Source organism: Microcebus murinus, chromosome 17 (assembly GCF_040939455.1).
Source record: "Microcebus murinus isolate Inina chromosome 17, M.murinus_Inina_mat1.0, whole genome shotgun sequence".
NCBI classification, from domain to species: Eukaryota; Metazoa; Chordata; class Mammalia; order Primates; family Cheirogaleidae; genus Microcebus; species Microcebus murinus.
Window position 1 is genome coordinate 26,959,331 of NC_134120.1, and position 26,212 is coordinate 26,985,542.

General features: G+C 45.7%; 1 protein-coding gene across 3 annotated transcripts in view; it reads right to left on the minus strand.

Annotated features, from left to right (window-relative positions):
- SETBP1 (SET binding protein 1) overlaps nucleotides 1-22,945 on the minus strand; it is a 359,523-nt gene extending 336,578 nt beyond the window's left edge. Inside the window, exons 1-2 of one of the 3 annotated variants that reach the window (XM_012790305.3) lie at nucleotides 21,803-22,945; nucleotides 1,036-1,693 (exon numbers count right to left, since the gene is read on the minus strand). In XM_012790305.3, coding sequence (XP_012645759.2) covers nucleotides 1,036-1,521 — 486 coding nt within the window. In that variant the 5' untranslated portion in view covers nucleotides 1,522-1,693; nucleotides 21,803-22,945. Of the gene's footprint in view, nucleotides 1-1,035; nucleotides 21,585-21,802 lie in introns of those variants that run through there. The other 2 variants (XM_012790306.3, XM_075993488.1) reach the window with 2 other exon arrangements.
- Between the last annotated feature and the right edge of the window lie 3,267 nt (nucleotides 22,946-26,212).

A 26,212-nucleotide genomic window follows, 5' to 3' on the forward strand; every position in this document is an offset into this window, starting at 1 on the left:
TTTCTTTCTTTCTTTCTTTCTTTCTTTCTTTCTTTCTTTCTTTCTTTCTTTCTCTTTCTTTGTCTAGTTGCAATTCTAATGTTCTTCACTGGTTTTCAGAATGATGATCTCTCTCAGCCTTGCAAGAGCTTCAGTTACTACAAAGACTGGGCTTGCTTGGTCAGGTGAGTGATTCATCTGAGGAAGATTTACAGTAGTCATGACTGAAACCAAAACGAGGTTTTAACAGTTCTTGACTGTTCTGATTGACCAAAAATTTTCCACATCCTACTCCTGACTATGAGAACAAACACAAATATTAAAGAAAAAAAAAACAACTCAAAACTGTGTATGGCTTAGTTGACCCAGCCAATGGGCTGCTTACACAATAAACGGGAAATCTCCAGAATTACAGTGCTAGTAGCTGTTTTTTTCAAGTGGATAAAAGATATAATAATAAACTTGACATTATACCAAGAGGCATTTCTTCCAGAGGCCCTAAATATTTCATCAAAGAGATTGGTAATTTAGAAGTAAATATGTACAGTTGACCCTTGAACAACACAGATTGGAACTGTGCAGGCCCATGTGTATGTGGATTTCTTCCACCTCTGCACCCCTGAGACAGCAAAGCTAACCGTTTCTCCTCCACCTCATCCTCCTCCTCCTCCTCCTCCTCCTCCTTGGCCTACTCAACATGAAGATGATGAGGATGAAGACCTTTAGGATGATCCACTTCCACTTGCTGAATAGTAAATACATTTTCCCTTCCTTATGATTTTCTTAAGAATGTTTTTTTTCTAGCTTGCTTTATTTTAAGACTGCAGTGTATAATACACATAAATACAAAATATGTGGTAACTATTTATGCTATCAGTAAGGTTTCCAGTTAAAGCTATGAGTTTTTAAGTAGTAAAGAGTTATATGCAAATCTTCGACTGAGGGGGATGCATTGTTCAAGGGTCAACTGCGATATGAAAATAAATGCTAGAAAGTTGGGAATAAAATGGCAAAAACAGAAACAAACAAAAAAACCTACAAGACAGAGCTTCCTACCTTCTTTTTGGAGTGGCTTCTTTCTTCCTCCTTTGTAGTTTTGCTATTTTTCCCAGCACGGGACACCTTCTGGTCCCCAGACTGCTTAATGGTGATCTTGATCTCAGGTGGGCATATATAGTTCTCCAGGTTCTTTGGGGGTTTCTTAGCCCGCTTCGTGGTCTGAATCTTCAGCTTCAGACTTCCCTCTGTGAAGTTGGCCTCCTTGATGGAAAACTCCTGCTCTTCCAGGCCATCTCCTGCCACCCATTTCTCACTGTCCGCGTTGGAGTTGGAATCCACGTCCCGCCCTGAGCCCAGTTCATCCTCCTCCTCTGGCTCCATGCGTTCTCCGCCCACGGGGATCCCCTTCCCCGGTCCTGGTGCAGAGAGCAAAGGTTCCGCTGCACAGCCGGGAGCAGCCGGGGGCTTGACTGAGGAGCCGGGCAGGAATTCGGACTCGCTCCCTCTTTGCCGGGAGCTGCTTAAGATTTCCCTGGACTCCATGACAATCCCACAGTCTTCAGGAGTTCTCAGGAGGGGGGTGGGGGAAAGGGAAAAGGGAAAGGTGAGGAGACACGACACCCAAAATTCCAAGAACAAAGTGGTTCCAGTTGCTGGATTCAGAGTCCCAGGGATGGAGACACGATGAGGTGTTCAGAAGACATCAGATCTGCAACTGAGAAGCAGAGCAATCATTAGCCATGGTAGGAAGCAACGTGACCCCCAAAGGTACTCAATCTAAGTTCCTGAAGCCCTTTTCCACTCATCTACGGCATCAGGAAAGAAATCAAGGGAAGGAAATCCAACCAGAAAGTGCACATCCCCCAGCTGGATTTTCCTGGAGCAGAGGGGGCAACACACGTACCCACACTTTCATATCAGATTGTTTTTAATTTTGTGGCTGTGGGTCCAAGAACAAAAATAAGAGGGGCAAATCTTCCAGCCCAGTAACAAGCTAGAGGTTTCTGATACCGAAGCCACAGCTGGCTGAGTCACCGGCAAAACCAACCATGACGAAAGGGAAGTTTGCACTGTTGGGGCTCCGGTCTGTGGGAACTGTGTTTGGCTCCTTGCACCACTTCCCTCTAACCTGTGAAGAACAGTTTGCAAAGCTGAACACAACCCCCACGCTGCCTGGGCCACCCTCCCCACCCACCTGGAGGAAGGGCATTTTGCTGACCTCATAACCATTCTTTCTTTATCATTTTTCCTGATGTATGATTTCAATTATGCAAAGATTCCTCTCTATTTCTTAAAACAAATGCAAAGCTTAGGTGCAAGGCTTGAAAAGGGAAAACAGAAAGAGTTCAGGAGGAAATCACTTGTAACACTGTGATTAATGCAAAACTAACTAAACAAATGTTTCCATCGACACGAAAGAAAGATATTTAATCGTTATCAATTATTTAACTAAAAATAGCTATTCTAGACAGCTTTAATTCCCTTTTTGGTTTCTTAAATGAGGTGGCACTTTTGTCTACATAATAGCAGAAAAGAGAGAGAAAGAGCATTTAATAGCCCTGTGGAAGTGTGAGGAATTTCCCCCAAGACTTTCATCTCTGCCTTCCTCCAAGATGAGAAAAGAAAAATCGGCCAGGCTCTCTCTGAACCATCATAGGATCAGCTAAACTATCCCTCACCCCTACTTACCCCATGTTCAATTACTCCCAGTTTCATAGTCATAATTTTCAAAGCCCAAATGCTTGTTCTCAAGAGAAAACCTAAAAGCTCTGGGACTGCACAAAACCTCAAGACATCATGGCCTCCCACCCTTAGGCTGTAGGTTGGTCACACTCAAGCCTTCTTAGCTACTGAACACTCTCTAAGTTTCCCAGCAGAAGACATTACTGCACATCTTACGTTCCAACCTCTGAGCCCATCAATTTAAAGAACTGGCCAGCAAATGTGCCCCACCAGAAAATGCCCAAGGACGCTTGCAAACACACGTCCAGAACAGCCAAGAACGGGAAGCCTAAAGACGGGGTGTATGTCTTCTCCCTCTGGAATCAGCACATTTCAGCCGACGGCCTGTGAGGAAGCCAGCCAGGAAAGCAATTCAGCCTTCAACGTGGACCCTGCTCCCCAGAAAGCCCAGGAGCGCACTCGGCTACTGCAAACTGCCCAGCCCTGCAGGAAGACACATTTACAACTGCTTCCACTTCGGGGAGGATCCAATGAATACAGCTATTCTGAAAGAGAAGAGGCTGCCCTAGCAAGAGCGTGAGCATAAACTGAACAGCTGCCTGTGACCCAGGCTACAAAAGGTACAAAGTCCCCACTCTGGGAGGGAGGAAAGAAGGTAGACCAGATGACACTTGATGTTTCTTTTACTTATAAGATTCTCTGTCTCATCCAGACTGATCTGCCTACCAGCCCAAAATGTATACAATTTTTTAAAGGTGACATTCAAGTCAACATTCACAGAGGCCTGTCTTGGTAGTGTCAGGTGCCACACTAGCTGTGGACAATATTGACACACCTTAGAACATGTCCCTGCTTGTCAAGCAGCAAGAATCCAGTAGTTCTTCCCGGTCTGTACCCCAGATCCATACAAATGCAAGCCACGCCTTTTTAAGGCCATGGTGTTGAAAGTTTATTCCCTTTGGCAAGAATCTCCAATGTTACCTTTTAATTCTCTAATACCTACCTATAAAACATCCTTGGGTCAGGACAAAAGGTGAGGTGTAGTCTACATAAGAAGTTCCTAAACTAAATCCATTTGGATGCTAGAACCAGGATAAGAAAATGTTGCAGATTTTGTGACGAGATGAAACAAAGGTAAAACCTAAACTTTAGATGCAGGGATGGGGGCATAAAGTGATTGTATTATTAATATTAATAAAATATTTTCCATTTAAAAAATGATTCATTTCAGAGTTGCTTGCACTTAACAGTGCAAATTAGTAACTAATTAGATATAGAAGACAAAGTTCCAAAACTTAAAATTCAAATAATAAGGCATCCATAAAAAATGACCATTTAATTCAACAATTTTTTTTCAGTTGTCCTCAAGTCAAGACGTGTAATCCTTAGCACTCTGGGAGGCTGAGGCAAGAGGATCAATTGAGGTCAGGAGTTTGAGACTAGCCTGAGCAAGAGTGAGATCCTGTTTCTACTAAAAAAAAAAAAAAAAAAATAGAAAAAATTAGCTGGGCGTGGTGGTTGGTGCACACCTGTAGTTTCAACTACTCTGTAGGCTGAGGCAGAAGGATTGTTTGAGCCCAGGAGTTTGAGGTTGTGGTGAGCTATGATGATGCCACTGTACTCTAGCCTGGGCAACAGAGTGAGATACTGTTTCAAAAAAAGAAAAAAGAAAAAGACCCTCAGATACAATGAAAACACAACTTCTCTTCTCACAGAAATTACACTTTTAAAGAGGAATTTGAGAAATAGCTCTAAGACAAAACAGAGTTTTATAGGTATTGTAATAAAGGACAGAAACAAAAGGAAGAGAAAGTATTTTCCATTTGGACAAGGTGTCAGATCGCTAAGAAACTCCACAGCAAGGCTTCAAAGAGAGCATGGAACATGGCTTTGATCTTGAGGAGTTTTCCTAGGTAGAGTGGGAATGAGATGTGGCTGCCAGAGGGGACAGCATGAGAGGACAGGACCAGGGTAGAAGGGTGCAGGTTTATGCTGGGAAAAGAAAGTTGACGTTTGGCTAGGGAGAGTGGTCCAGAATGGGAACCGGTGAGTGTTACAGCTGGAAATAAAAGGTTACAGCCAGATCATGGACGTTGTTGAATGTCACGCTAATGAGTTTGGATTTTATCTCACAGGTAATGGGAAGCCATTTAAAGAAGGTCAGTAGGGAAGGGACACTATCAAAACTATGCTTTGGGAAGATAATTCTGGCATGTGGTGCAAGGGAAGGATTAAGGGAACCTGATATTAGAGGCAGGGGGCCACGGAGGCTCGGCTAAAATTTGATTCTTGTTGCTTGAGCACCTGAACTAGGGTGATGTGAGTTTGTCTTAATAAATATTACAGATAAAACAATAATGCTGCTGTTTCAAATCGTCTCATTCTTTAAGAACACATCTGTTCCAGACTTTCCGTGCTGGTATCACCTTAAGGAGTCCAGTATCAGAGCTTATTAGCCACCAACTTGCATTCTCTATTTAGGTCAAACTACTCTCCACAGCAACATGACACACACAGAGTCTTTCTGGATTTTTTTTTTTTAATGGAATCAGTTCTTAGGTCTCCTTCCTCTGATCCATGCAATGCCTGACATACAAACTGGTGGTCTCCTAATGTTTGTTGCATGAAAGGATGAATGAACGAACAGATTCCAAGCCTTCCTATATTTCCAGGTCATTCCCAAGTCTTCACTTTTCCATGGCAACATTCTATAAACCCTAGACCAGGGTGCTAACCCCCTGGCTTGACTTACATTACACCCAGCTGTATGGTTTGCTACTAAACATCAGTCTTGCGTTGTCTTCAAGTTGCTTTGAGTAAATAAATCTTATTTTTCTAACTCTATCGAAAAATAAGTCAGAAAAAGTCGAGACTGACTGTGATTGTATACACTGACATTCCGTTCAGCACCCAGTGCAGAGTCGGGCACTTGGAGGATTTCGAGATTTGTTCTTTCTGAATGAAATGAATTCGCCTCCTGAATTCAAAGCCTTGTGGTTCAAACTACTCCAACAGCAGCTCCGCCCACCCAGGGAGCCCCTGCCAAATTCGCTGCCTCTCCCAAAGATTATAATCCAGCCCTTTGTGCCCGTGTATGCCCCTCACCTTCAAAAAATAAAATTTTAAAAGCTTTCAAAAGCAAGGAACAAAGAAACCTAACCTGTCTGTCTACTCTACCGGCACCCAAGCTGTTGTTTTCCTTCCGCCTTCTCCCCACAACATCCCTGCCACCCCAAATTCACAGCTCAATTTTTTGGTGAATCTGGGAGTCAATGGCAAGTCTCTTGTGGCATAGCCCTGCCAACACACGCGTGTGAGTGCACGCAAGGAACTCACTCACTCGGAGTTTGGGGAAGGCAAGACAAGGTGAAAATGTTTTTGCCTTGTCACATTCCAGCAGTCAGTGACTCCTCCTGAGGGGGCGGGCACACAATGGACACTCTGTCCTTGGCCGGGGCCTCCAGTCCAACCAAACTTAACCCTTCTAGGGCTGCCTGCAGGACTCAGGCAGGGGTTGGGGGAGAGGGGGAGGGTTAAAATGACGAACTTGCTTAGGAAATAACTGCTTAGCAGGCCACAGGGAAACAGAGGCTCTCAGAAAGAATACCAAGACCAGAGTCCAGAAACTTTGTCTCTACTCCTGGCTCTGCTGTTCACAGGCAGCAAGACACTGGACAAGCCACAATGAGTCTATTACCCACAGTTATGTTAGCAATGAATGGGGTGGGACCAATATCTCTTCCATACTCAACACTTTGTAACTTTACCCTGAGCAGCCACAGACCTAGGGGGACCCTTCAAAACAAGTAGTGTAAACCTGCATAATTATTTCTCTGAGTGACCAGGGGAAGGAATTCTGCTTGGTTAGATGTGCCTCATACCCAAATGAGTCTCAAAGAGTACATCCTCCCCACGCCCTCCACATCTGCAAGATGGATGAGTTTCTCCTGGTCTAAAATATATTCTCCACTTGCTGTCGGGGGAACTCTTACTTTTCCTGAAGCTTGGTGGAAATGCAAATTCTCGAGCCCCACTTAATGAATCAGGGCTCTGGGGATGGGGCCCAGCACTCTGGCTTTTACCAAGCCCTCCAGGTGGTTCTGATGGGCTGGAAACTGAGAACCAATGCCTTAGACTTTGCCTGGCCTATGTACTTATCCCTATCAAGTTCCCAGACCATAGTCATTACCATTCAGTATGGAAAAGTATTTCTCCCTTACAGAAGTAACCTGAATCCCTCGAGGATAGGCATCAGTTGCATCTTATTCACCTAGTGCAATACCAACGCCTAGCACAGTGCCTGACCCCTAATGGACACTCAAGAAATGTTGATTGACTGAATCAATAAGTGAACAGACCAACCGAAGCCAGACTTCCCTGTGTCATTTGCCTCCCCATTCTGCTTTGTTCCCAGGGTACCATGCTCCTACAGGCCACTGTCACCCTGACTGTTGCTTTCCCAAGGGACAATATGGCAGAATTGATAGAGTCCTTAGTATATTCAATAGGAGTCATCGAAAGTGAGTTCTGGGCCGAGTGCTGCCACTTAGGAATCCTCTGAAACCTTCTTTCATCAAGTAAACGAAAATAAAAATTGATGGCTTCCTAACCTACCACGTTGGATTATGGCTTTTGTTTATTTTTTAATAATTATTTATTTTTCAGTAGTAGAATTCTATCCTCATTAAAAATAAATAAGTGAGTAACACATGTGCCTCACAGGTCTAAGGGGCAAACAATCACAAATATAGGAAGAGTGATCTGCCTGATTCCCAAACTCCCCCTCTCTCTCCATCCTCGGTCCTCCCTCCGCTCCGGACTCCACAAATTCCCATAATGCCAGGTGCCTCTCTCACGTTTACATGTAAAAGACACTGGGCTGATTCTACAATTCTCAGGCTGGTACTTTTTGCCTTAAAACTCAATAGAATGTCATCTGGCATTTAAATAATTGAAGAGAGAACGGAGGCTGGCCTGGTTTTGTTTCCTTTGTAGGCAACTTGCTTTATGCTTTTACGATTGGAGATTTTTTTGTTATGTTAGGATTTTATTAATGACAAAATAAGTGTAATGCAGATCTCTCTCCCTTTGGTTTTCCTAGAACCCCATGAGCCTATGAATAGATCTGTAGATGCAAGTCCTTTCTAGTTTAGGAACATTCCCTTCAATTATTCCTTTGGTAATTTCTTCCATTAAAGGATTCTGCCTTCTTTCTAAGTTTGTCCTGTAACTCTTAGTTTGGAACTCTCATCTCTGTTCTCCATTTCTATCATTTTCTCTCTTACTGCTTTTATTTTTTTCTTTTGCATTGTGGGAGAGCATACCCCAATCTGTCCAAGAGGATTCTATTTTTCAGGCCCCTTTTGCCTTGATTGACTCACTGTGGATTTTTAATTCCACAGTTGCACCTTAGTTATCCCTGCAATCTTTTTTACTTTATTCATCCTCCTTACAGCTGACTCTGATGTCTTTTCATCTCAGCACACTCTGTCCTTGTTACTTCACATTCCTGTTCCACTGGGTCATACATCTTGTTGAAGATGACAGACAGCTTTCTAAAATTCTTAGTTTCCTGTTGCAGGAACTGATGTCCATTATATTGCTCCTTCTGCCTTGTTTTAAGTGTTTTTCTCTCTCAGGCCTCATGTTAGATCTTGTCTCTTTACTCATGCTCTGCTGAGAAGATAGTCACACAGAAGCAGCCTTGGCCTCCAGTGCAAGTATTGGACACTTCTGACTCTAATTTCTAGCCATCAGGAAGCCAGTCAAATCCCCCTCTTGGAGTTATTGCTGTTATTGGGGATCATCTCAGTTCCTAGTAAACAGAGGTGTGCTGGAGGCCACCCCTATGGGCTCATGAGAGGCCACTGTATGTATCTCTTCCCAGCTCACATTCCCTGGCATCAAATTAGTAGCCTAAAAACCAGCTGTGGTAGGAGTGTTTACACCTTATGAATCAGCAAACTTTACAGATAAGGCCTTAAAAAGAATCCGGATAACAGGATGTTGAGCATCTACTAGAATACCACTGACAGTAGACATTCATCTACTCCTGTTTTGCAGGACTGAGAAGGGTTTCTTCTGCTGATGCCTTGAAACAGCTGAACAGTGGAACAACTAAATTCCACAATACATACTGTGACAAAGACTCTATGTTTACCTCTGAACTTTACTTGAAGAAACGTCTCTGCCCATAAGTCAATGCCCTACTTCCACCCCTCCCAAACCATCCCCTGCAGTCTTGCCCATTTGTTTTCTGGGAGCAGTGGCCTTGGAGAATGCCCCCAATGGTGCGAGGGAGGAGGCAGTCTTTAGCTGCTTTTGTAAAAGCTGCCCATGCGTAGACCTGATGACTGCCTATTTTTCTGGTTGACAGAAATCGTGAATCTCTGATCAGAGAGGGCAAACAGTGTAAAAGGATGGAGTGTGAGCCTACCTGATTTCAGACAGGGAAGCAATTGTAATTTCAAGCTTGGCTCATTGGCCTACGGTTAGAATCTCTTGTCAGATTCTGGCAAGAGACTGTCTGACTTTGGCTTTGAAGGTGGTTGATTATTCACCCTTTTGTACATCTTCTAAGGTATTTAGGTGGGGAGTCACAAGTGGCTTTTCATGTGACTAAGCATGCTCCTAGAATCCTCCTCCTGCCCTCTTGAGTTAACACCTCTTCATTACTCAGCCTGAGGTCAAATGTCTCTTCCCTAAGCTTCACAAACCAGATCAGAACTCTCCCCATTTTGTGCTTTTGCAGCATAGAACTTTTCTTTCCTACCATTTATTATATAATTAAATACTTGTGCCACTCTTGGTTTCAACTCTGCCTCCTCCACTAGACGGTAAGCCCTTTAGGGTAAGACCTGGGTCTGGCTGGCTCACTGTGGTCATTCCCAGGGCCTGGCACCATTCCTGATGCAGGAAGACACACTCTGAGCTACTCATTCAGTGAATGTTGAATGAGAGGCCAGCCAGACTCCATTTGACTCAGGTGCCTATGACTCTGAGTGATCTATCTTGAATTCCTTCCTGCTGCAGAAACACCCAGAGTAAATGCTCCATCAACACTGGCAAATTTACCAAGTGACCCAACTCTTACCCAGCTCTCAATCAGCAAGGCGAAAGGCAGCTCTACACCACAGTTCTCTGACACTGTAAATATATCAATAGTCTATAGCAAGGGACAAAAGCTCCTAATCGGTGGCCTTTTTATACTACACACCTGTGTGGTACATTCCTGATCATATTTTACCTCTTCTACCCTGCATTGCCTGAGTCCTTCACCCACCAGTTTCTCCAGTAGCATCTCATGAGCTGCAGATCCCCCAAGCCTCGCTGATGTGCATTACTGTACGTGATTCCCTGCTCGTCCTCTGGCTGGGCGGCCCTTTCTCCTGTCTCTACTTGGCTCACTCTAAGTTATCTTGCAAGAATTGGGTCCAGTCCTGCCTACTTTGTGGAGACTGGCTGGATCCTCCACTTTCCCCCTTTCCCTCACATACACATGTGTGCACACATGCACAGATGGCATCGCTCTCACTTCCCTGGGCATTCTGCTATCAAAGCATTTGGCAAACTGTGTTTTAATATTTCATTTACTTATCTGTCTCTCCCACCAAACCAGGAGCTCCATGAGGAAAAGGGCCATGTTTTAAGTGGGTTTCCACACAAGTCAGAGCATAGAGAACAGAAAAAGTCACTGTCCTAGAGTAAATGTCAAAGCCATATTTTTCCTTAAAGAAGAAGAATGGACATAGCGCTGATTTGATGTCATAGCTTTAGATTACCCAGCCTCTTTTCCCTACTTAGTAATTGTGTTCTTGGGAAACATTTTTAATCTGTTCAAGTCTCACATGGAAAGTGAGTAATAATCCTACCTCAAGGGTGTTTTGAGAAGTAAAGATTAAATGAGATAATAATTATGAAAGAACATACTGGGATCACCATAGTAAGTGTTCAAAATTTTTAAGTTTGATTTACTCTCATAGTTTATATCACGCAGGCTGGCATTTGGCTCAGTGCTGCTGTCTGTTCACACACAGATTACAAGTAAAGCCCTAAGGAACAGGGTTTAGAGAGCAATCTCCTCCATCTCCCTATGCAATGAGAAGCACAGACAACTAGTTTAATTTGTACCTGCTAACTTGAGTGTTTTGCTGTTGTTTAAGTATTGCTCTCTTATTGTTCCTAGTTAATACTGAGTTCAGTCAAGAATTCTATTTTCCTTTCTATGCTGTCCTTATGGAGCTGGTGGCCTCAGGCAAGTTTCTTCTTCTCCCAGAGTCTCCCCATCTTAATTTGCAAAATGAGCAGAGTGGTAAAGTGAGCTCTCTAGCCCCTTCCAGATCTGATGCTCCCAGGTCCTGAGCCTTGTCTCCTCCACTTGACCACCCGAGGCCCTTCAAAGCAAGGGCTGGTCCCTTCCACCTCTCTATCAGATCCTGCCAGCTCCGCAGCTCAGCCTGCTGGGTTGGCTGAGCTCAGCACACAACTGAGCACCTGGCATCAGTCTCTGAGCTCGGGGATCTCCATGACAGGGAGAGAAGCAGACCAAACTTCTGAGGCCAGAGGCCAGGCACATCATCCATTACCCAATATTTCCAGCTCTAGCTGCAAAAATAGTGCCTCCTCCGGGAACCAATAACACAGCACAACAGCAGGAGCCTTGGGTCTTGGCTCCCCAGGGAATGATCTCTACAGCACTGACTGGACCAGTCTTCAAGTTTACTACAGGTTTTTGAGCTTTGGTTTTGGCACATTACTTGTTGCCTGTGTTTCTTCCTGTAGTCAAGGAAAGTGCCCTGTTGTTGTGAAAGAGAAGGTGAACAGTACCAATAACTTGTGCTGAGCCCTTTACAGTCATTATCAATTTAATCTATACTACAGCCCTGTGATGCAGAAGATCTTGTCCTCATTTTATAGACATGGAAACAAAGGTTCAGAGAGGTTAATGATTTACTCAAGAGTACACACAGCTTGTGCCAGATCCATAATCAAATCCAGGTATATAAGATTCCAAAGCCTCTTGTTTTTATATCATGCTGTATTTAAAACACAAAGTGATGACCAAAATCTCACAGATGCTTCTACATACCTGAGCTCTAAAACCAATTTGCCATCCGAATTGCCACAATCACTTAAACCCTCTGGGCATCAGTTTTCTCATCTGCCCTACCTAATTCTCTTCAAAGAATCTTACAAAGAAAAAAGTATATAATATATGCAGCATAGTGCCAAAATAAGTTAAATATAGTAGAACTGTAAGAAGTAATGTGACAATAATATTTCCTGTCCAAGAAGGGTAGAAGAGATCCACAAGGTAAAGAAAATGATCCTAACTTTTAATATGCATAAAGTATATTTTAAATTTATTGAAGTTTGTCATCTGATTTAACTTTGCATTTTCAAGTTATCTGATTTGACCCAGATTTATTATCTGATGTAACTCAGGATGTGCCCATATTATAGATAAGAAAATTAAAGCTGAGAGATCTGTTGAAATCAGAGGCGGTTGTCTCTGACACCAGATGTGATTGAACCATAATGCCACCAATCTTCAATACTCAGCATTAGTGAGTATGCTGACCATTACTGGTCACTTATTCCCTGGTCCCCACCATGCAGTTTGTAAGCTGGGGAGGGAAATGATAGAATTCCTTGAAGGTGATAGGAATAAACGCAATGGTCAAACAGACAATAATAAGGTCTTTCTTTCAAAGTCCTTTAACTTTGACCCCAATACCTGTTCAGTCTTAATTCAAATTCCTTGTCTTCTCAACCAACTGCTTTGTTCATTGTCATTTGAACATAAAGTGTAACCTGACACTTACATGTTTGTGCTTCTGCTGCAGAGGAGATGCTAGGAGAGCTAAACAAATATTAGCTTCCCTTCCCTTCCTTTATAATATTTCTCTTCTAGCGCTCTTGAACTGTCATTTAAACATTGCACTGTTACTGAAACTTGTATATGCCTTTCTCCAATTACACATCAAACTCCTGGAAATAAGTACCAATATTATAGAATTTTATGCTCCCCCAAACAGCCCAAATAGCCCATCCCCATTCAAAATAATTATATGTAGTTTCATTTTTGTTCTCAAGACACCTCTTCTGAAGTCCAGACTGAAGAGTTGGTGGAAGACAAGGCCTAGTGGCGGGTGGCCCAGTGACAGATGTCAGGGGTCCTTTCCATGCCATGAGGTAAGGACTCTGACTGGGGCACCCAGCTCTCTCTGGTCAGTCTAAGCCCTGGAGGTACTGGCCTGCCTAAGCCTCCACTACAATCCAGTAATTGGCCCTTGGGTACTTGGCTTCTGCTGCTGCTCCTCCACTGGTTTCCATGAGTTCTTATGGCATCTTCCACCCAGATTCAGGGCAGAGACTTCATCCCCTCCATCTCTTGGGGTCCCCACAGCACCCTAGAGTCTGGTCGCCCTCATGTTTAATGTCAATGAGCAAATTCATTTTGCTGAATCTAAGAGTTGGAAAGTTGTTTGAATTAAGACAGGTAGATTGAATCTGACTTAGAAGGCCCTGGGTTTTCTCCTTCCCACTGTGGACAGAAGAGCTCAGAACAACAAGGAGCCTGCCTTGTTGCAGGTGGTGTTCTGCCCCTCAAATCACCCACCTGGACCTTCATCTTCAGGGCTGCCCTGCTCATCCAAATCAGTACATTAGCATTTACGTCCTTGAGGTAGTTCCAAACTCACACTTGAACTTTGTCCCACCTCTGTTCCTATGCCAAAGCTATTCTACCCACCACGAATGTCCCCTGTTTCACTTCTTCCATCAAATCCCAAACACATCTTTCTTGAAGCCTTCCCTGACTACATCTTGGCCCTGATCACACAAGTAGCAAAATTCCGCTCTGAATCATGTTCCTGCTTTGGCTGCAGACTGACGCTTTCCATTTGGGCTAAGCACGTACCTTCAGATATACTACCCACTCTCCAAGAGCAAAAGCCACATCTCATAGCAGACCTTTCCTGCCCAAGAGTACCAGGCACAATGGCTCACACTGTTGCAATGCTGATACTTTAATAAATATTTGTGGATCAAGAAACTGATTGTAATAGAGCTATAAAGTACAAAGTAATGAGCAGAAAGAAGGCCCACAGAGCTTTCACATCAAATCATCCTTTTTAGCCACCACTATTAATCAATACTCTAAAAAAAAAATCAAAGATCTCATTGCTCAAATAACAATAGGTCACAGACACAGTCACCAACAACTGTACAGGACTTGCTACCGGATTTCATTATTCTGCTGCAGGCATATCAGTGCCCCACTGCTTAAGAAGAGCTACTATGTTGGATCCCTCAAATTCACCTTCTCTAGTTTCCACCTCTCTCTAAGCCATAAGTTAAAACTCCAAGCAGTTCCTTTGTATGGACAGAACTGAAAATCATTGGCAGACAAAAGAAATAATGAAGAAATTGCTTTCTATTCAATTTGGCTAACAGTATTGCTTGCTCCTCTTTTCTCTCTCTGTCTCTCTGTCTCTCTGTCTCTCTGTCTCTCTGTCTCTCTCTCTCTTTTTATCCCAAATCCTTCTAGATTCTGGGGAAAAAGTAATTGTTGCATCTCAGCAGCTCCCTCTTCCTAAACATCCAACCAGTGCACTCCTAGGTGACTCAGAAATCCAGCAGGACTTTCACAGTGTCTTAGGTCAAAGCTCAATTTTCCTAAATCCCATCCAAACCCAAATTGCAGAGGGCTCTGGCTTTGCACAAACTGTGGATCACTCCCTCTGATCACAAAATGCACACAAAGCAACCCACTAGCCATCACTGGACACAGCCTGCCATGTGGCAAGGCAGACCAGGCGCTGTGGGGATAGAGAGGACACCTCAGAAGCACAGGCACGGCCCAGGCTTCGTGCTCTTTAGAATCCACATGGGGAAATGACATTCCACCCCTTAGATCCACGAGGTAAGTGAAGTATCCATAGCAGAGATTCTAGACGCCTCCTGAGCACAGGCAGTAGGGGCAAAGCCCAGATAGAGACTACATTCTGGACTTTCTAGAAGCTGCCTTTGTGTGACCCATATCCCTTCGTTCAACTCAGTTATTTCACCACAGAGGGCCAGTGTTCTAAGGAGATGTGGTTAATTCAATCTTTTTCTTCTTTCCACATTAATCCTTGTGGTATGTCTTCACATGTAGCACACCGTCTCCCCCTCTCCCCTTCCCTGTCCTCCAAGCCTGGCTCTCTTGTTCTAATGGGCGCTTCTCCCAATTCTATTCACCCCAGGGCACCACTCTTCCCTTCTGTCACTCTTTCCACCATGTCAAACACTTAGCAAAGGGCATGAATCTTCAGTGGGATTGGTTTGGACGGTTGCTGGGATGCCATTAAAGGGGTTTGAGGCACTCTGAGCTTTAAGAACTGTTTAAAATTCCTGGAAAACCTCTAGCTATAGAATCACAGAACTTCAGAAGGGACTCTCTATATAAATCCAAATTCTTACACTCGACAGGGGGTTGAGCTAAGAAGTAGAAAGGCAATGCAACTTGTCCGATGCTATATGCCAACTGGTGCCAGCCCTGCCTGAGCCTGCGTCCCTAGCCTCACCTGGCACTCTCCCCTCTGTGTGCCTTCCTCTGCTCAGCCTCCTCTTTCCCCCTGTGGTCAGGCTCACTCGGTCACCACCAGCAGAGAAGCACTTGCACTTAAGCAGCAAAGACGATCACATGCTTAAGTGCCAAAATGAGTGTGGTGGACAAAAAAAATGTAATTGGAATTTTCAGAGACAGTCAAGAGCTGTGTGTGTGTTAGAGTGGCAATGAGACTCCAGCAGACACTTAATAAATATTAGGTGTTTGAATGGATGAGTGAATCAGTGACTGGACAGATGCACATGTGGTGAAACAGCGTTAACTCTTAGGCTTTGAGGGAGAAACTGAGATTGGGCCATCGCCCCTGAAAGATAGCCAAAAATATAAAAAGCCATTAACATAATGCCTAAGAGACCCTCATTGTTTCGCTCCACACTGCAGAGCTTTAAGCACACCTTAGCCAACATTTATGCTTAATATTCTACCTCCAAATACATTCTCTGATTCATTCAGGCAACAAAAGTCATTCATAAATAAGTGCAGGTCTTTGTGGGGCAAACTTAGCCCCTTTCTTGTAGCTTAGGGAGTTCAGTTACAACAAACAGCAAAGCAGCATGAGCTGGGTGCTAGGCAAGGGCTCTGAGCCTCAAGTTCTCTGGGAGCTGGGCATGAGGAGCTGAGGGCTGGCCGGGAGCAAGCAGTAAGTCTTCCTGCAGGAGGCTAGACACTACTAGTTGTCCTAAGAGGTTGACACTTTGGCTATCAGGGACCAGTGAAGGCACCGCTCCCATAGGAGGTGGCAGCACAGAGACAGCAGAGGTATAGAGGTGGCCAGGCCTACAGAGTGCCCAGAGTCAGTGAGTAAACCGGTCTGATGGGAGCAGAGCCTGGGGTGTGTTGCATAAAACGGGGTTCACTGGAGAACACTGCAAGGTGTGGGGAACAGGTTGCTGGGCAGGGAAGACCAGGCCCCATGGGAAAAGGTCAGAAGATGGTGCAGAAGACTTAGAAAGTAAGTGGGCTGTGAAGAATTTTCCTGATTCTCAAAAACTGATCAAACTTGCCAGGACAGATGCAATCCTCCTCTCACTTCTTTTCTTTGGAGCAGCCAGAAGAAATTCTGTCCTGAATGTCATTGTGCAACTACTACTGTGGTTCCCTGATGGAGACCTTTTCCTTCACTCTCTTCCCTCCCCTTCCCTCTCCGTGTATTTCCATGTTTTTTCCTTTTCTCTTCCCAATTCTTAACTCAGAGACCATTTTCTGAGTATCATACATCCTTAAGTCCAGTTGAATATTGTCACAGACTTTGAATCTCAGATAGTAGACTAGGCATCTAATAATTCAACTGATATAAATATATATGCATATGAATTTATATCAGTGTAATTATTAGAACACAAGGGGCCATTGTAGGCATTTCTAGTCATTCCAAGAGGCTATTAATCTCTGGGCTATGGCAACAATAATCCCAGGCACCAGTCTCCAGGAGGCGGCATGGAAATCCTCCCAGAGTTCAATTACAGAAATTAGCTAGGATTATTTAATCCTTACAACCCCTGTGAAGTAGGCAGGGTAAGCATCTTTATCCCTGTTTACTGATTAGGTTAGCAAGACTCAAAGAGGTGGAATAACTTGCTGGGGGGGTCATGGAACCAGGAAGTATAGGGCAAAGGATCCAAAGCTGATTGTGTCACTTCAGGTGTGAGCCTCTTCACACTTTACCACTGTCTGGCCCGGGTCAGCCACCAACTTGTGTCATTTCGGGCAAATCAGTGTATCATTTGGCTCATCTTCCAAATGGAGATAAAATGCTTATCTGGCCTCCTTCCTTAGCAGGATCAAGGGGGTGGATGTGATGTAAAGATATTTTTGAAAGGAACAAAATGCCATGCATATGAAAGGGAGTATTTTGGGTGGGAAAAGATAAGTTGGATCAGGGAAACATTTTTCCAAGCTGACAAAGTTCTGAAACTCTTCTCTGCTCACTATTCATCCCCTGACCCTCCACAGTACTTGGAAAGGCAGAGCCTCTGCCTACCTGAAGGTCAGCTCAACTGGCTTCACCGGTAATGTGGGTCTGCTGATCATTACCCATCATCAGCTCCCTCCCAACAGAGCCTGTGGACTTCAGGGAGCACAGGTCTTCATTTTACCCTGGTATCATTGGCTTTGAAAAGGGCAGGAAGTCAACTGCTGGTTTCTAAGCCAAAGGCCATTATAAAAATAATTTTTCTTCAACCTGAGAGAGTATACTCTAACAAGGTAAAGAAACCAACTCTCAAAGGAGAGCTGCTCTAGTCTGAACCTATGAAACTTCTAGATGAGAACTATAAAGACCATTAACTTAGACTCAGTCATCTAAGGTCATGGTTGCCCAAAACTTTATATAGCCCAGCTTGGCGTGTCTCAGGGGCATGAAAATGGAATAGAAAGCTAAGTGAAAACGGAAATGAAAACTCAGAGCCAAGCAGAAATGTAGGCTGGCATCATCCCCTTGCATTCATGAAGTACACTCTGTGGACATCTTGGTGTCTTCTTTTCTCACTTATCAAGTGTTTGGCTGGCCAAAGTGCCTGCAACTTCATGAAGAGTTTGTGAAATACCAGGGTTGCCTTTAAAAATAGCTCTAAAAGAAGCCCAAACTTATGGCAACATATATGATGGTAGCACTCCTTACTCAATGTTGGCACAAAACATTTTAGGAGTGTCACCAGGTTTCATATGCCATAGGAGGGAGTGGAATTGGATTGGTCTGCTCTCTTCTTCACGGGAACCCCAGAGCCAGGCAAACCGATGTCCAGCAAGACCTGACGAAGCTTTCTTCCTCCAGCCCTGTGCTGCCAACCCTCCAGGACAAGAGCAGCCTCCTGTCCCCCACCCCACCCCCTGCGAGGATGCTCCCATACATTGGGTCTCAGAAGAAAGTCAATAACACCATCTCATCCATCTCTAAGGCACTGCCACTCCTTACAATGCTAACATGTTAATAATAAATTACCCATTCTTCTGGCAGGAGCAAAACTGAAGCAACTTGAAAAGCCATCAGCAAAAAGCTATTTATTTACTATTCCTGAGCATCAGAGAAAATAGGGTTTCATTGGCCGGGTCCCCCTTCAATAGTTTTCTGGTTTCAATTTAAACTTGGGAGTCTCCAAGGGAAAAACTGGCATTCTGGGAGTCCCAGGCCCAGCCAAGTGTCAGTGTCTCCCTGGGAACCCAGGAGGGGTGTCCCATCCTGCTAGCCATTGCTCATCTTCTTCCTTTGGCATATTATATAGATGCTTTAGAGCAGAGATTGAAGCACAACTAAAAATAATGACCATGTTGTGAGAACTGTCCTCTCTCCTACAGGTATGTTTTTGTGCCAGACAAATATCAATTTGGCCCCCAAATGGAATTCAGAGTTAAGATTTCCTCTGGAACGGGAAATCCCAAGGAAAATGCCTACCAATTTATTTCTTCTGCGGCAAAATCCTGCCTCCTGCCTCTCCCCACTGACCATTTTCAACTAAATTCTACAAAGATCCCAAGCACTGTTTTCTTTCTACCTCGTTTAGGTCAGGTGACTTACACAGGAGCTCCCTCCGAGTATTGCAGGTACATGACCAGAAACCCTCCGCACCAGGGGCTGTTTGGCTAACTGAAGAATACCTCCAGGTTTCCCCTGGGTGAGGTCCAGAACTGGGCCTCCCAGCTGAGCCTTCCTATGTAACATTCTGATGTTAACATACAAAAGATCGGATTACAACCCTTCACTCGCCTAGTCCATTCATGAACATATAAGGCAGTTGGTATTTTCTCCCCAGCCAGAAGTGGCCCCTTCCTAACCGGCGCTGCCGCGTCTCAGACGCTCCTCCTTCTGTTCCCGCAAGCCGTCCCCTCCCCCACCGCCAGTTTGTTTATTCCAGAGACACATCTATTTTCCCTGCTAAGAGAGACAAGTCGGTTTCCCTCCTCTGGCTCCTGATTGCATTTGCTCGCCACCTCCTCCCCCAGCTCAGCTCAGGTTACCCTAGTGGCCAGCAGCTCCCCCAGCCCAGGTCTAACACCAATTCCACTTCCCGAGACCAAGACTTTTTTTTTTTTTTTCCCTTAATGGGAGAGAAGGAATCGAATCGTCTGCCAGGCAGCACTCTGAGTACCTGGTCTTCATATTCTCTGAGGCTACATTTCCCTGTAGTTTGCAAATACTCTGCGCTCAGCCCCACTTGTTTCCTTCTTCGTCTTCTGATCTGCCCCAAACGCTCTGTCCCAACACCCTTTTCTTTTTCAACAGGCAATGAGATTGAGCGCAGGCGAAAACACAGCACCTTCAACTTCGCTCTAAAACCTGGGAATCCCACGTCAGAGTAAAAGAGATCACGCCTCCCTCCGGGAGTTTAAGGATGGTGGAAGCCACAGAAATCAGGAAAAAGGGGAGGGAGTGACCTGGGATTGTAAACTGGCTACATCTTAAAGTGCTACAAACTTTCTCCTCCCTCACACGCCCCTGGCCAGTTGGCCACGCCTTCCCGTCCCAGCCAGACAACTTCTAACTGGGGTGTGCAAGGAAAACTCTCCCCTCCCCTGGACACCCGGGTCGGGTCCCAGTGTCGCAGAAGTGGGCTGCACAGAGCAACACCCTTCCTCTCTGAGTCCCTCTTCTCTACCCCACTTCCCCCTCCCCCATGGGACGCACGCGAACACCGCTTTGCAAATGAAGAGGAGTTTAGATAGAACACAGGAGATTTACCTCCGTGAACTAAAGGAGGGTAAGAGATGGTGCTGAACTGCCAGACAGTTTTGATGACAGCTACTTTATGAAAATAGTTGTTAGTACAAATCTACCGGAAAAGGAGAAAAACAGGATGAAGAGTGAAGGAATGAATAGGAAAATAAAGAAAAAAGAAAAAAAGAAAGAAAGAAAGAAAGATACAAGAGCAAAACAAGTACTAGTATTTCCTTAGAGACCATGGACTCCAAGCAAACTTTAAGGGAAAAGGTGTGGACAGTTGGGGGCGGGGGGAGTAGGGGCTGGGAAGGAAAAGTAGCTGCTGTAGAATTCCAGACTAAACTGCCCCTCTTGGAGGAGAGTTTCTGCAGGGATAAAGAGACACCCAAATTACCCTTTTAGCATTAGATGTCAACCATGAGATTATCAGGACAGTTTATTTGAAACGGAAACGAATCGGAAATCCTCCCTCAACAGTCCTTTTAGACAGATACACACCCTAAGAACCCAGCACAGGCACACATAAAGAATAAACGCAGCGTCAGGGGGCAATAAGAACTCCCTCTCCACCCTCCCAGTACCTCCAGCCTCCTCTCCTATTTCCAATTGCACAACTTTCAATCTCCAATGAAAATATTTCCAGTTGGATCCGATTTCAGAACTGTAGTAAGCGGTGTGCACGGGGGAAGGAGGGGTGCCGGTAGTATGTAGGGGAGGGGGGGCCCGGAATACAGGATTTCGGCAATAACTTATTTTTTTAGAACCAGCATGCTCTACCGATCAGAAATTGCTATTACCCAACAATGCTTCCATCACAAACAGACACCGAAAACAGCATCGCCGTTATCACCATCTTGCCAAAGATCTGCCCAGTCCTGTTTACCTGACTTTGTCTCTGCGGAACTTCTCAGACAGTATTTTGGTCAAAGAGATAATGGTTTGAAAGACAAAAACAATAAATCGATACCGAAGGGCTCCCTTTCCGGAGTGATTTCCCACTGGAAACCACCGAACGGGGAAGCCTGCCTGCCGCTAATTCCCAAGCCCACGGCTCCCCTAGAAACGCACACAATGCGTGCTTTCAAAAAGGCATTCGTCTGCTTTTAAGGGAATTCCTGTCTTTTCAGAGTCCCAAAACCAGAGAGCATAAGAAAGAGATTCAAATCCATTGATTAAGATTTTGAAAAGAAAGACTAACACACAGCCACAACACAAGCACACACCAACCTTCGCCGGCTGGACCACTTCTTGCCTGTTCTTCTTTCTATTTAAACGACACGTTAGATTCTGATACATTTCCCCCCAAAAAATCCAACTAGGTTACAATGTAGCTCTCTAGCTCCACTTAACCTGCAAGTTACAAAGAGAGCAAAAAAAAAAAAAAAAAAAATATCCTGCCGCCTTCCCAACCCCTTCCCTACCCCCTCCCCCTCCCGAGTCCACTCCACCAACGCCAAACCAGCCAGCCCCGCCAGCCCCGCCAGCCGGCGGCAGGACCGAGGGAGGGTGCAAAAGGCGGGGGATGGGGGGATCAGATTAGGCGAAACTCAGTAAGCTCCCAGCCCTCCAGCCCAACGCTTCCACCACCGTCGCCACCAACGGGCCACTCCAATTGAGCCAGCATCGCTGCCCACCCGCGGGCCGGTCGGAATCGCGCCCGTGCCCGGCCGCCTCGCCGGGACCGGCATCCCGCCCCCTCGGCCCGGTCTCCCCCTTCCCGCCCGGTGCAAAGTCAAAGACCCAGCGAGGCGACGTGAACTTTTGCATGCAGGGCACACACCCCGCCCCCGGTTCCGGGCGTGCGGGGGCCCGCGGCGCGGCGGGAGGGAGGCTGGGCGCCGGGCTCCCGGGCCGAGGTCGCCGCGCGTGCTCACCCATGTCCCGGCGGCTCCGGCTCCGCTGGCCCCGGCGCTCGCTCAGATCCCGGCTCCGGTCGCTCGCCCGAGCCCCCAGAGGTGCTGCTGCGGCAACTCCATGGCGATGAGCATCTGTCAAACGGCGAGCCGCGGGCGGGCCGCCCCAGCTCTGGGGGCGCCGGGGCCCCCGGGCGCGCGGAGGCGGCGGCGAGCGGCGGGCGCCCCGGCCGGCCCCGCGCTTCCCGCCCGACTCGGCCGCCTCCGCCGCGCCACCGATTTATGGAGAGAGATATCAAGGGGGAAAATGGCGTCTCCGGAGCCCGAGGAGTCCTGGAGTAATCACATTCACACACACACGCCCGCACGCACACACACTCGCACACACTCGCACACAGGCGCGCGGCGAGCCCTGCTAATTTTAGCAGGAGCCAAAAAAATTATATATATATAAATATATATATCCCGTCTCTCCGATCAATGTTATTATTTTTTTTTCTTTTCTTCAAAGGATGGGTTGGAGCGTTAAAAATGTTGCTGGGTTTGGGCTCGCAGGAGGCGGCGCGCGGAGGGCGAGGACGCTTTTGCTGAGCTGTGCAGTTCGGTCCGCGGCGCCGGGCGGCCCTGCCCGCCGCTCGTCCGCCCGCGGTCGCTAGTGTGGCCGCCGCCGCCGCTCCATGGCCGCGCCCGCCCCGCGCCCCCGCCGCGCCCCTCGTCGCCCGCCCGCGTCCCCGGCGAGCGCAGGAGTGGGGTCGGGCCCGTGTGCCTGCCTCCCGCGCCCTCTCCCGAGTCCGGGAGTCCTAGTGAAAGGAAGGGGGAGGGCGCGGGCGGGGGAGGGGGAGGATCGGAGCGGCAGCGCGGCCGAGCCGAGCGGGGACCGCCACCCCACGATCTCTCTCGCAGGGGGCGCCGGCGCCCACACTGCTCGCCCAGGGGGCCCGGGCCCGCTTCCCCAGCTGGAGCCGGGGGAGGCGCAGACGGTAGCGAGCAGCTAGCGACCTCTCCCTCCACCCCCACTCTCTGGGTGAATTTCGGTGAATTTTGGTCAATTGCAGGGAGCGGGGCTCTTGCCTGGGGGGGGAAAGGAAAACAGTTCGTGGAGGCCGATCGGGGACCCCTTGCCGCACCCCGCGCCCCTCCCGCTCCCCAGCGCCCTCGCGGCCCAGTGGCTCCTGCGCGTCGGAGTCAGCCGCGGAGACTGAGCGGCCGCGGGGACCGCCGTGGGCTCGGCGCGGGTTCCTGGGCTCAACACTGCCACTATCTGACACAACAGGAGCAGTGTTGGGGGGAACTGCGCGCCCAGACGAGCGATGTGATAGGCTCTTGAAACTGGGAGCATTTTTTTTAACCTGGTAATTACATTTTACTTTCAGGGTTTTTTGTGTGTTTTTTTGTAAAGCGACTTGTGTGCATTCAGATGCTCATGTGCATTTTCTCGTTATTCACGAGAATTGGACACATGATGGAGGGAAGGGCACAGAGAGACGACAATCGTACATTGACATGCAGTTGCCTGTTCTGGTTTGTGGGAATGAACAAGGTAGAATGTCTTTAGTTCTTACAAAATATGGTGGTATTTTTAATCTCTTCGAGCGTTAATACTTGGCCTGAAAAGGGGGTCCTGTTAGGGCAACTGAGGAATGGAACCCCTCTGAGACATGTCAACATCTTAAGACAATATATGACAGATATGGATTCAGGAAAGTCTGCAAATGATTCCGCTTTCATACCTGGGAATAAAGTTTACCCAGAATGGGGATTCTTAGAGGACGCCTATCACGTTCTGTAGAAGAGTTTGGGGCTATTTGGACTGAGGAATAATTTGGTGAGAGGTGAGAGGGGAACATACTCCCACCAACCCCATCAGCCACTCCATCCCTGGGTTGGCCACGGGCTTGAGTTCCATCACAGAACTTCTTCACTCTTGTCAGGCTTTTCGAAGGAATGCTGCAGTCTCGTGGAGTGAAGGAGACTGAGTAGGTAGATCCCCCAACACTCATCTCCCACCCTGTACCATGCCCTGGGATGGGATTCAGTCTGATTCTGAACAGACAGTTCACCCTTTTCTGATCCAGGTGTTCGCACCATCTTCTATTTTTCAGAGGAATGTTCGGATTGGCCTCAAACTTTTCCTCTGTAACTCATCACTGCAAGACTTCCCGTGGAGCAAGGTTTCGATAGGTCGTCTGCTGTGCTTTATTACTTGAACATTGTTATTAGTGGGAAAATAATGCTTAATTAGAAAAAAATCAGCAGGACATATGAGCTGATGACAGAAGTAGAGATCAAGGCACAAAACGCAATGTCAAAACAACTATTCTCTGTAATCAGATGACCTTTGCCCCATTGCTCATGCACCCAGATTTCTGAAATCCTAGACCAGACCTCCCAGAGAACAAAGATAGCATGTAGGTTATTTCCTACATTTTCCTAGTGGAGAAAGTGAGTCCCAGAAATCAGAAGGGTTTGTGCACAAGCATATGGCTGGCTGATGTCATCCAAACCAGAACTAAATCTTGTTGCCCAAATCCTTTCTCTTCTATGACCTAGACATATTTACAGGGTCTTCCTTCCTGTGTTGTTATGAACTTAGAGAAGCATGTACATACCTTATTAAAAATTCACTATAAAAGATGATAAGTCTATAGAATTATAGTGTAGTAGAGGTTCATCTAGGAGATCACCTATTAGCATCCCATCATCTTAAAACTGAGGAAGTAATGGACTTTCTCAAGTTACTAAGTTAAGTCAAAGCCATGAACAGATTCTATGTCCCTTGACTTCTCATCTAGTGTTCCTTCATTACATGTATATAGCCCATCTATGAATCATAAGAGGTGAAAGGAGGGTAAGGAAAAAGGAAGGATTTTCTAATGCTTTGTTTCATATCTATATTTCATATATATATATATATATATATATATACACAAGCACACACAATCATGTGCCACATAATAATATTTCAGTTAACCACAGACCACATATATGATGGTGGTCCCATAAGATAATAATACTGTATTTTTCCTGAATCTTTTCTATGTTTATATACACAAATATCACTGTGTTACAATTGCTTACAACATTCAGTGCATGACATGCTTTACAGGTTTATACACTAGGAGCAATAGGCTACAGCATGTAGCCTAGGTGTGTGGTAGAATATACCATCTGGGTTTGTGTAAGTACACTTTATGATCTTTACACAATGACAACATTGCCTAAGGATGCATTTCTCAGAATGTATCCCCATGGATAATGGACACATGAGGGTATATATAGACACACACGCCACACATAAATACATATATATAATAGATATAATAAATTATATTTGTATGTATTTTATTAATAGCTTATAGCAATATAACATATTAAAAATATAAAATAATATAACTTTTAATATATAATAATAAAGAATTTCTAAACACTAAAACTCCACCCCTAAACTATATGTCTCTCAGTAAAATAGGACCCATATTTAAATCCTAGCTAAATATCACAGGAATTCTTCTCATCTTCTTTCCCTAGTAGGCCACTTTTTGATCACTTGAGAAACAAACCCTGAAATACAGAAAGTCTAAAGCTCCTAAAGAGGCTTACCTGAGAATAGCGCCAGGCAATTTTAAGGTACCTGTTCTCAGGACCCCAGAACCTTTGAAAAAATAAAAGGGCAGTCTGAGCACCTGGTGGGAATGCGGAGGGCACACGTGTCTTAGTCCTACATAATCCCTAGTGCCAGCATCATGCAGTCACTCAGTAAATAATTATGTAGCATGATGATGTGTCAGGTACTGTGGTAGCAACTGGAAATACAAACATAACCAAGAAATAATCCCCATCCTCCCAGAATCCATGACCTAGTGGAAAAGATTGCGTGCAAACTGCTAACTACAAGTAATGTATGGAAATATCAGAAAGAAGTCGCTTACAAAGTGCAGATGCAGAAGTGGTGAGAAAACAGTGGTCAGAAGTCATGTCCTCTCTTTAGAACTGCTGCACATTTATTGTCTATGTGTATGTAACATATACATTCCCTTTCCCCGTTCACACACATATATGCTTTGTTCTATAACCTATTTTCCAGCCAAATATAAACCTTGCATGGACAATGTCAATAAACGCAGGTGACAATAAATGATCTTGTGATATCATTTGCTGCCAGCTGGGCTATTGCTCTGCACTCTGGGCATCTATGTGCCCAACATGTAAAATGGCCATAATGACACTCCTTTTTGCCCCAGGCCCTAGGCCAGATATATTGCAGGGATCTGCAGGATGATCATATCCTGGTTGGTTCAGGGTACAAGAGAAGGTCGTGTCATTATTACATCTCCAAAGCTAAGGGTAGAAAGAAATTAGGCAAACTCATCCTTTCTTCTTTCATAAAAAGTTGAGATCAAGTGTTAAATAGTATAATCAAAGGCTCAAAAA